At 41.9% G+C, this 12,151-nt stretch overlaps 1 protein-coding gene across 1 annotated transcript in view; it reads right to left on the minus strand.

Moving 5' to 3' along the window:
* Window positions 1-11,059, minus strand: part of LOC139693283 (uncharacterized) — a 34,069-nt gene extending 23,010 nt beyond the window's left edge. Inside the window, exons 1-2 of the mRNA XM_071591396.1 lie at window positions 10,820-11,059; window positions 1,854-2,810 (exon numbers count right to left, since the gene is read on the minus strand). Of these exons, the coding sequence (XP_071447497.1) occupies window positions 1,854-2,807 (954 nt within the window). The 5' untranslated portion in view covers window positions 2,808-2,810; window positions 10,820-11,059. The remainder of the gene's footprint in view (window positions 1-1,853; window positions 2,811-10,819) is intronic.
* Between the last annotated feature and the right edge of the window lie 1,092 nt (window positions 11,060-12,151).

Consider the following 12,151-nt stretch of genomic DNA (forward strand, 5'->3'; position numbering starts at 1 on the left):
CGCATCATCTTCAGGTGAAATAAGTGAGATGCAGGCTTTTAAATAAGTGTGTGGAAGTGCAAAGTTGTTTTTTCTCTTTCTTTCACCCTCACCGTGAAAGAATTCCACAAAGTTAAGCCTGAAACTGTTAGCTTTAACATCACAATGGTATTTTAAAATTATGGAAAACCACCAAATTAAAAAAATTCCTACCATGTGTACACTGAATATTTTGTTTCATCAAATACATTGATGCCATCTTGTTAACAAATTTTCTTAAGTCTCCAAATTACTATTAAAACTTTGTGGTCCAGTAATGATGAACCATCAATACTGAGATATGCTAGCTCCAATTTAGACTATTTTGTGAAAACAAGGTACCAAAATACATTCACAAAATATAAAGGTATATTGAAATTTAACTTACACTGAAGGAAGCAAAATAATAGCAGCTTATACTATAGCATTAGTACCTTTAAATTTGAAAACTTTGTATGGAAATAAAAGAGACAATATCCTGAAAAGTAATAAGCCATTGAGAAAATTAAGAAGAAGAGATGGGGAAAATATCAAATTCATCATAAAACATGTGTTTCATCATTCAAATGTGTTTAAGAAGACCATATGAACTGAATGTAAAGTAGTAGAATAGGTAGTAGAATATATCATTCAGAAAGCTTTCAAAACTCTTGATTGGGTGATAAGAAACCTCAAAGGGAGCGTTAGAGCAACTAAGGAAAGGGTGTATCAAACCCTGGTAAGACCAGTTTTAGAGTACTCATCACTTGCATGGCACCCACACGAATGAGGACATATAAAAAAATGTAAATTTTAACAATAATAATAATAAATTTTAAGATCTTAAAACCAATGTGAGTAGAAAGACAAAAGGAAGATGAACTATGTATACTAGCACAAAAAGGAGCATGTATTTTCCAATTATGGTACGCGAATTTTATGCATTATTATCTTATTTTTGTAATTGGAGAAGGATAGCAAAATTTCAGTGAAATAGCTTTATATTTAGATTGATTGCAATGGGTAACGACAAAGTCATGGTCAAGTGGAATGTGCTCACGTCAGATGGTCCAGGTTACAAATTTATTTGTTTCATTCATGCACTTATATGCATGCCTTTAACAAGATTTCATGACTTCTTTATCCAACAAATCCAAGTGGCAAACAATTTGACAAACTACGATAGATATTCCATTCAAGTATATATAATAAGGGAGGCTATCGACAGCTGAGGACCTTCATGGTATTATGGACAGATGGGAAAAATTTGCACAGAGTAATAGTGATTGAGAAACCAGACATTGGTATATCGTAGGCTTACTCTTAATTAAAGGAACCAAGAGGTCACACACAATTCAATGTACTATATGATGAACAGTGCTCTCCACATGACATCCAATGAGGGACTGGAATGCCCCTGAAAAATCCAGTCACCATTGGCATTTGAACCCAGGCCCTCAGGGTGGGAAAATAGTGCATCAGTCACCCCACCGACCCCAATCCCAGTTAATTTGTAAATAAAACTATAGCACATTCGTTGCGACTCAAGACATATCCTCACTAAATATTTTGTACCGATCCCTAGCAAATTAATTACTACTATTATTTACCTGCAAGGCACCTGCAGACAACCACAACTGTATTTCAAGCTGCATGACTTACTGGGAGCCAAAACTCTGTGGGAAAGGAACTTGCTCCCCTTGGAGTCCTTTTGATGAGTGAATTTCAAGTCATAAGGCCCAGATCTATACTCAACCAACAAAATTAACCTTCAGCTTGATTGCCGATGTGGTGATCAATTAATACATTTACAGATATTTTAAGGTAATGTACATAGATGATGAGTGTGCCATTACCTGTTGAGTATTTCCATACTGTCGAACCTTCAGGGCAGACGCTGCCAGCTGCTGGGGAGGCGGAGGTGCCTGCCCACGAGGGTGGACCTGGGGTGTGGGAGCTTCTTTACCAGCGTAAGTGCCAGCTTGGTGGCGGGCACCCGTGGGCACGGTCGGCCCTGCCGCCGCCCCTGAGTAGAACGGCGAGGGCACGGACGTGGACGGCTGACTGGTCGAGTAGTTGGCGAGGGCAGTGGCCGTGGGAGCGTAGCTTGTCCTGATAGACTGACCGCTCTCTCCGTCGACCAAGGGTAACTTTGATGACACCACGGCCGCGTACTGACCGACACCTCTGTATGCCTCGCCACCCCTCTGGAACGATGCGTACGAGCCATTGTCGGGCGATGGCCCCGCTGGCGGCTGAGCCCTCGCCGCCGATGAAGACCTCTGCTTCGTGGACGACTGGTGCGGCCTCGAGAACTGCGAGGACTGGGGGGGGAGGTAATGGTGATGTGACACCACCGACGAACTGGGTGCGCTGGCGGTGGGCTGAGCCGTCGAGTAGGGCGTCCCGTTGTACTGGTACACCGAGGAGGATGATGGGTAGCCGCCGCCCGTCCGCGGCGATTGGTAAGGTCCGTTGGCGTTGAAGGGGCGGGAGGGGGCGGCATCGGGGGAGGAGGTTGGGTAGAGGGGCGGAGGCTCGTAGGGCGGCCTCCGGGCGGTGGGTGACTCGGCGGGGTAGGCCGACGAGGGCGAAGGGGCGGCCGACGTGGGGGGCAGACGGAACGAGTCCTTGGCGCTCCAGTACTGGGGCGCGGCGGCGGGCTGCGCGGGGGGTGGGGGGGCGGCGGGCGGAGGATGCTGCTCCGGGGGGCCGCTGCCCCCGCCCCCTTCGTAGCGGGTGGTGGCCGAGGGCAGGCCCTGGAAGTATTGGCGCGCCCCCTCCAGGACATTGTTGAAGGAGACGTCCATTGCCTGCCGGGAATGGAAGAAAATAACCATTAAGACCTGACATCAAGAAGCGGGCATGCTGGGGAAGTTACCAGGCGAATGGCGTGGCGTACGCTCTCATTACCGTGATGACTTTAGAGGTAGCGGAGCCCATCTCGAAATTTTGGTGAGCTGTATCCTAATATCTGGCGGTGACTTGACTTAACAAGGTAAGAAATGGTTGCGTCGCCTACTAATTAACTCAAAATAACATTTGCGTCCGACGGAAGGCAATAGTAATACACAAGAGTGATCAAAACGATTACAAATGACACGCATGTTTTCAATTGCCGCTTGGAAGAGTTTGCTACATGAGAGAGCATTACACCTAATGCCACCAAACATTTGCGAATTTCCATTGCATTCAAACTAAACATCCACTGGGTGTTACAGAATTTAAACTGATAATTTTATTCAATTCGAACGAAAAAAACTGGCAATTCAAAAATGAGCACAGCAACGAAGATATAAGAAATCACACTACCATAGGCATTTGTTATGCACAATAAGCTTATGTGTTTGGTTTAAGTAGAGGAAAAAATTGTTACAGACCTGATGTATGCCATCAAAGACTTCCGTAAAGATTTCATATAAACACATATCATCATTAATATAATTGATATTTGACATTTCAATAAAAACCTTTACTAATAGTTGATACGTCCAACTCTGTGATAGAATGTCAATAATACACAACTCCTTGGTTTTAGTGTTGACGCTGGAGTAAAACAAAATGCGAGCGTACAGATTAAAATAAACACCCAAAACCTGAAGGTTTCACTGAAGTTAAAATAAGCAATCGCGAAGGAAATTTCTGACCGTGACACATTTTGAGGACGCCATTCACTTATGAGAATCCATTCGCACCAAGAAAATAGCTTCATGGAAATATTTCACGCGATCCTTCACGACACCGGACAAAAGCGACTGAATAAGACCTGTAACACATGGAAAACTATGATACCACAGTATGAACCCAGTATGTGACAGCATTCCCACTACGGCGAGTGACGTTTCGAATACATAAGGCCGTACGGTGTTAACCCTGCAGCGCTAATATTACGACTGATCACGACGAGTGTCTCTCTATCTCACCGCCAATCTTTATAAGATTTTTTCACAAACACAATGTAACTAATTGACGTCCTTCCGAAGCCCGAAAAGCATATTTTGTTTCGGGAAATGTACGTTGGGCTTCACGGGTTCGTTGTGAAAGCTGACGCTACCAACTTATGACTGTTTCTTTGCTGTATCCTGTTACGTTTTGATGCTGTACATTGATTAGGATTTTGGACACAGATAGGGCCTTTTTTATAACTGGAAAGGCCTCCATATCGCTCCACGACTCTTTGCTTTTCGCTAGATTATAATTTAACTCTTTTTATTTCCTTCGACCTAACACTGTGTTTACAAAATCCCATTTCCTTCATTTGTCTATCTTTCCAATCATTTCGTTCGTAAATCAATGTTTCCTTGTCCTGTTCCTATTTCCTTTTCACATGCTTTCGTATTTTTTTATTTTAGACCACCGCTAGCGTGTGTGGCAGTTGGTGAATACACACCAGATTAATTTTGACCCGAATATGACCATACCGCGGTCGGACAATGTTATTCTCATCCATTTACGTTCTTGGAAAAAATTACATCTCATACCTATCTATTCTACACTTAATCACTCTAATTTAATTGACATGATCTCTCCTACCGTAGTATGATGGGAGTAATAATACATTGTCAACATCACTGCCAAAGAGATGTCCATCCAATTGATGAAAAAGATTTAATTTACAATTCCCTCCCGAATGCCTACTGCATCGGGAACACCGAAATGAAATGAGGAGACTCAATTAAATACCTAGGCGGAAAATATACGGACAAGCTAATTAAAAGAGTACTTGGTGTATGTGATGAAAAGGTCAAAGAGAAATGTAATCAATCGTTGGTTAGGCCACGTTTAGAATATGCTGCAAGTATATGGGATCCTTATGAAGCTAGACTGATTGCCCAATTGGATCGCGTGCAGCGTAGAGGAGCTAGATTTGTACTAAGTAGTTATTATAAGCTTAGTAGCCTATCCAAAATATTAGAGCAGCTGGGCTGGGAATCACTCACGGAGCGAAGGTTAATATACAGATTAAATCTCTTGCATAAATTGGACGGATGTCTCTTTAGCGGTGATATTTAAAATGTATTATTGCCCCTGTCGTACTACGGTCGGAGAGATCATGTCAATAAAATTAAAGTGATTAAGTGTACAACAAAAAGATTTGATGTAGATTTTTCCACGTACGATAAGGGATCCGAATGACATTGTCCGACCACGGTAGGATCATATTCGGGTCAAAATTAGCCTTATGTGTATCCACCCCTGCCAAGCGGTAGCTTGCAGGGTACTAAAATGCCAAAAAAGACATAATTCATAATTAGAACTAGACCATAAAATCAAAAGTGTCTCATCCCAAAATAACGATCGTGACATTATAATCAGTGGGCATTTCAATGCCCCATCTATTGATTGCAGTACATACGATATAGATTCAAAACGGGAGTAAACACAAAGATACTTGCGAACCGCTACGACATTCCTATACGCTGATTACGTACATCAACTAGGGTCGAAAATATTCTTGATTTGTTACTAATGAACATACCCAAGAAGTCTTAACTAAGAAACTATCAAAGGGAAACAGGTTACCATGTAGATGGTATCTTATATGACTTATCCATCCACAGGGAAGTATATGTTAATTTCTCCCTATATGAATTCCTAAATAAGAAGCCCAAAAGAAAAATCACTTGTTTCAGAAAGAGACTATGATGTCTTGAAGTGCGTGTAACAGTGTTCATTTCCTAATTTAAAGAAATAAAGTCTTTATTTAAAATTTTAGTAACCACCAAAATACTGAGGATACGTGGAATCACTTCCTTGAGATCACGCGCTCGGCAGTCATCAAGTTCATTCTCAGTAAATTTATGAAATTCCCAGTAAATAATAATAATAAAAAAATTAAAAAGGATTCAATATTAAAAAGAAGACGATCCTCGTTAAGCATGCAAAAACCCGTAATGTCAAGGAAACATTACCCGTATTGGTAGTATATTGTCGAAGTTTAAAAAACCAAGTCGCTGAATATCATCACCTAATTCAAAGCACAGGCGCAGATATAATTATTGGGACAGAAAGCGGGCTATCCACTGATATTGCCGACGGTGAAATTTTCCCAAAATCCTATTCCATTCACAGAAATGACAGAACAAATAGAATCGGGGGCGGTGTCTTTACTGCAGTTAAAAATTCTTGCGCAGCAGGGCCGAGGTAATTCCGGGTATTGGTTTGGAAAGCGTTTGCAACTCAATTGAAAGTCCTCAATCCAAAAGAATTTACAGGTATGTATACGCATTTTACAGACCACCAGTCGACAGAGACAATTCAATTCTAGAATTATGTCAGCAAATCAAAGTTTTTTTATTTCAATACAATGATCGCGACGTTATAATCGGTGGAGAATTCAGTGTCCCATCTATTGACTCAAGCACATATAGTTTTAAAACGGGCGGTAAAGACAATATAAAAAAGAATTCTTGAACTGTTAGCAACGAATATTCCCGAAAAAAGTCTTTACTATAGAAACTGTACAAGGAATTAGTGACCAGAGGGCAATAAATAGCTTTCGCTACATGGGGTCCGAAATAAGAAGCCCGAAAGGAAAATTTACTTCTTTCAAGAAGGGGACTACAATTACCTAAAGTGCGTGCTACAGAATCATTTGGCAAGTTTTAAGAAAGGTTGTAATCACCGAGATACAGAGGATACGTGGAATCACTTCCTTGAGATCACGCGCCCAGCAGTCAACAAGATCATTCCCATTGAAATAATAAAAGATAACACGGAACTTAGATGGTACAACGCGGATGTTAGAAGGGCATTACGATGTCAAAGGCTATGCAATGCCAAGATGTAAACTACTAGGGATAATATCTCTAAGCGACAAAAAAATGAGATCACTTATGAGTACAATATATCTGGGGCGAATGCCAAGAAAGAATTTCGGAAAGCATTCAGGGAATTCAAAAGGAAAAGATTACTATAAAATTTGAAAGAGAATCCAAAAACATTTTGGTCATATGTCAGAGCAGTTTAGGGAAATAAGTCAACCGTAAATTCACTCAAAAATGATAAAGGCGAAACAGTAATCGGCAGTTTGGAAAAGGCCAACTTATTAACAAAATGAGTAGCTTCAGGCGTGATGTGGTGTAGGTAGCCTGATGATGATGTAATACATCGAGACCCAGTCGAAAAATAAAATTTTATCAAGTGGAAAAGTGCTACGATCAGTTATTCGCTAACTTATTAAATGCCTTCTTTCAAAGCGTCTTCACCATCATCGCACAGAATACCTCCGATAGCTTACCAAATCGTGCCGGTCAACCGATGCCCAAAATTGAAATCTCATATAACGGAAAAGAACGTTTGCTGAAAAATATTAAGCCTAGTAAATCCTCTGGGCCCGATTAAATACCCACTCGTATATTTAAGGATCTAGCTTCGGAAATTGCGCCGCATCTGGAAATAATATTTAATAAGTCGCTGGTAGATCACAAGGTTCCCAGAAATTGGAAAACGGCCAACGTAACACCAATATTTGAAAACAGAGACAAGGAGGAACCGACCAATCACAGACCTATTTCCCCCGCAACCATTTCGTGCAACGTTACGGAATATAGACAAGTTGTAGTTGCTAGTTCTATCGTGAGACACCTCGATAATCAGAATTTATTAATGAAAAATTAGCACTGTTTCCCAAAAGGTAGAAGCTGCGAGACAACTTGCGCTTTTTGTTCATGATATTCTTATTTCGGGAGAGAGCAATGTTCCAGTGGAAGCGATTTTTCTAGATTTTAAGAAAGCCTTTGAAAAAGTACCTTATAGTAAACTACTCGCAAAGCTATAAGTATTAGGCATAGATAAAAATATCCAGGGTTGGATTTAGGCCTTTTTGAATGGTCGGGAAAGTGTAGTGATAGATGGAGTTGGCTCAAACGCAGTAGAAGTTACATCAGGTGTTCCCCAAGGAAGTGTCATCGGACCTCTTTTATTCCTACTTTGCGTTAACGACATTCATTCCGTAGTCACCAGTAAGATACGTTAATTTACCGACGATGCAGCGGTTTACCGTGATATCCGTGATAATGATGACACAGCGGCTTTGTCAGATGTCAGACCTTAATGCTATACAGCACTGGTGCGACAGTTGGCAATTAGAATATAACTTAAAAAAGTGCGTAGAGATGAATATTTAGAAAAAGAGCATTCCCACCCCAACGCCTACTGCAATGGGAACACTGAAATGGAATGTGTAGACTCGATAAAATACCTGGGCGACACCCTCACTCACGATCTCTCCTGGGCGAAACACATACGGGGAATATGTGGACAAGTTAACAAAAAATTATGATTTATTGGAAGAGTACTTGGTAAATGTGAGGAAAAGTCAAAGAGATATGCTATTTATCATTGGTTACGCCTCATTTAGAATATGCTGCAAGTATATTATGGTATCCTCACGAAGTTGGATTGATTGCCGAATTGAATCGCGTGCAGCGTAGAGGAGCTAGATTTTTAAAAAGTTGTTATGATAAACTTAGTAGCGTATCCAAAATATTAGAGCATCTAGGCTGGGAGTCACTCACGTGGCGAAGATAAAAATACAGATTAGATCCCTTGCATAAATTGGAAGGTCTCTTTAGCAGTGATGTTGAAAATGTATTATTACCCCTATCGTATTATGGTAGGACAGATCATGCCAATAAAATTAGAGAGATTAATTGTGGAACAGATAGATTTAAGATGTCATTTTTTCCACGAACAATAGGGGATCATAATAACATTGTTCCACCGCTGTAAGGTCATGTCGGGTCGAATTATTCTCGTGTCTATTCACCCCCTGCTCCACACCTGGTGGCTTACAGTGTGTGTGTGTGTATATATGTATAAATATATGTATTTATACATATGTATATATATATGTATTTATACATATGTATATATATATGTATTTATACATATGTATATATATGTGTATTTATATATATGTATATACATATGTATTTATATATATGTATATATATAAAATAAATAACTATCAATTGTTTTGTCCCAGAATCACACAATCCAAGCCAACAGTCGACTGCTGGATCACAAGAAAAAACACGGCATTACATGTCACAATCTTCAGTTAAACAATTACTCCTTCCCCCCACTTCGCCCCTTCCCGCACACCTTGAATGCCCCCGGAGAGATATCGCCACTGCTCCCGTCTCTGTGCCACAATTTCCACATACGCCATTTACCCCCTCTCTCGAACTTCCTCCTTCGCCTTTTCCCGCATGGCGGCATGCACACACTCCCACTCTTCCAATCCGAAATAGCACACACCGTTATTCCACAAAATCACAACAACTCCGCAAACACCACTCCCAAAACTCCCCGCTTCCTGAAATTTTGACCATCTGATCAGTGCTTCTACGTAACGATAACTGTTTCCGAATCCGCAAACAGCACAGAGGTGATAACTTGGGAGATGGCTCATATCACGCTAATGAAAGTATTCCAACCGCCCGGACAAAACGTGGCCCAATTAATTATTCACCCCCACGCTTCCAACGACCACCAGACGCCCACGCTCGCCCCCCGGACATTGTTACCCCATTACTATTATTGTCACATTATGATAATGCACTTAATGCTAATGTAGGGTATACATAAAAAAATAAAATAAATTCCGCAGTTTCTTTGGAATTTGTCAAAGTGAAAACACCATAAGTGTTTAAAGTTGGCTTTAACCTCGTGGACTGTGGCGCCTTGCGCACGACTACGAATGCCTGTGACATTGTATGTACGGTATTTCGTCACAACATCTTGTTCCTTTAAAAGCCCCAAAATTTCAGAGTTTAAGAGGACGCCTCGGTAGCTTAAGTGGCTAAAGCACTCGACCGGATATTGAGGGATCTGGGTTCGAATCCCAGTCAAGGCGAATGATTTTTACACTCTGAAATGGTTGCATTAAAATAAATTTCTATAACGGAAGCGCCACCACCGCCGAAACTTCGGTGAAGAATTCATGCTCCATTCGTGCTTCCGTACATGCCACAAGTGTTTTCCGTTAACATATGTTCTGGTCATAATATTTATTATTATTATTGCATAGTACAAACGCAAGTCAACGCTAGGGTGTGTGGCAGAGGGTGAATACGCACCAGACTACCTTTGACCCAAAACACTTTCCCCCCTAGGACCGTCGTACAATGTTATTCGGTTCCCATATCGTTCGTGGGGAAAATAACATCTCAAATCTATCTGTTCTACACTTGATCGCTCCAATTTTATTGACATGATCTCTCATACCGTAGCACAACGGGGCTAATAATACATTTTCATCATCTTCGTTAAAGAGGAAACTTTCTAAACATAACATTTTCAGGCTTAACTTTGTGGAATTCCTTCATGATGAGAGTGGAAAAAGAAACTTTGCACTTCCACATAAAGATTTAATGCTTCGCACGACCATGGTTTCGATGCTGCGCATAATCATCAGGTGTTGATGATGACGCGCAGCATTGAAACCATGGTCTTGTGAAGTATTATATCTTCACGTGGAAAGGCAAAATTTCTTTTCTTAACCTTACCAGGAAACTTCCTCCCAATTTATGCAAGAGATTTAATCTGTAATTAAGCCTTCTCTCCGTGATTGATTCCCAGCCTAGCTGCTATAATATTTTGGGCACGCTACTCAGTTTATCACAGCTTCGTTTAACATAATCTAGCTTCTCTGAGCTACACTCGATCAGGAATCAATCCAACTTCATGAGGATCCCATTGCTATCACCGTTTTCCAAGAATGCGAGCCAATTAAGAAATACGTCAAGAGTGTGGCGTGTTTAATGATGATGATGGTGGCGATCAACGGACGGCGGTCGATGACCGACAGACTGACCTCTCTATCTCCTCTCGTCGTGGTCGGCTAATCTCTCCGCCGGTGTGGCGGCGTCTTGGCAGCGTCCCTCGGCGAGTCGGTGGGTCGGCGATTTGCCCCCTTGTGGTTCATGACCACCGACCTCGGGGTGACGGGGCGTCGGGTGGAGGCGATGCTGACCACCTTGGGGGCAGGGGGTCAAAGGGCTCCCGGCCACGCCGAGGGAGTCTGCCGGGCGGGCTCCCAACCGCCCGCCCTCACACTCACTCGGGACAGCCAAAGGCCCTTCCAGACGCTGTCGTCCGTCTCTGCGGAGTGATCACCTGCGGGGGAGGCAAAGGAGAGGGGGAAGAAGATTAGTACTCATCTTGAACGAAGCACTGAGCATTTACCTTAGTAAAAGACTTGAAGCCAAACCTTGGCATAGGAATCGTATCAAATAATTGCTACTAGGTAATCTACTGGTTAAGGCAGGTTTTGGATGGACACAACTACCAATTAAATAGTACATTTCTCCTAACAAAACACAAACTAACATCCAACTCTAGAAGTCCCTCTTCATCTCTGTGTATTTCCTTCCTCCTTTCATATCATCCAACATCCCTATCCTGTTCCTTCCCTTTTCTCATTTGCCTAACATTCTCCCCTCTATTACAGTCTTCAACATCCCACTGTCGGTCAATACGCCCCTCGTCCATTTTTCCTTCCTCCATAGGATTGCTCCCAACAAACCCCTCTCTTCGCCCACCATACCAAGTACTTCCTCATTTGTTTTCCTTTCGGTCCATTTCACCTTCTCCATTCTTCTCCACACCCACATTTCAAAAGCCTCCATTCTACCTCAATCCTCCTGCTTCAATGACCACGTTTCCGCGCCGTACATAGCTACGCTCCATATCAAAGTTTTTACGAGTCTTTTCTTAATATCCTTACTCAACGTGCCTGCCATCAATTCACTCCTTGAGAAAGCGTCCCTCCCTGCCTAGGGCAATTGTTCTACTTCCGTCCCTACTACTTTGAGCGTGTTGGTCCGAAACACTTCCGAGACACGTTAACTATTCCACCTACTCTAGTTTTTTCTCTCCTATTTTAATGTTTAGCTTAGCCTTTCTCTACCAGGAAAATCCCTTAAAATCGATATTAATCGTGTTAATTCCATCGTAGCGAATTGCCTCGGGTGCTGCGGAACGTTAATGAGGAAGGAATGTCAGGGAGGCATGGGTAGGGCAAGAGGAAGGGATAGTGGCAGGGGGTGATTACACAACAGAGTACCCTTGACCTAAAACACGAATATTTAGATTCCGAAGGATAAAAAAGGGATATCTAAAGCAAAAAAAAGAAACTATATAACAC

The sequence above is a fragment of the Hetaerina americana genome, unplaced genomic scaffold (genome assembly GCF_022747635.1).
Source record: "Hetaerina americana unplaced genomic scaffold, ioHetAmer1.1.p SCAF_46, whole genome shotgun sequence".
NCBI lineage: Eukaryota > Metazoa > Arthropoda > Insecta > Odonata > Calopterygidae > Hetaerina > Hetaerina americana.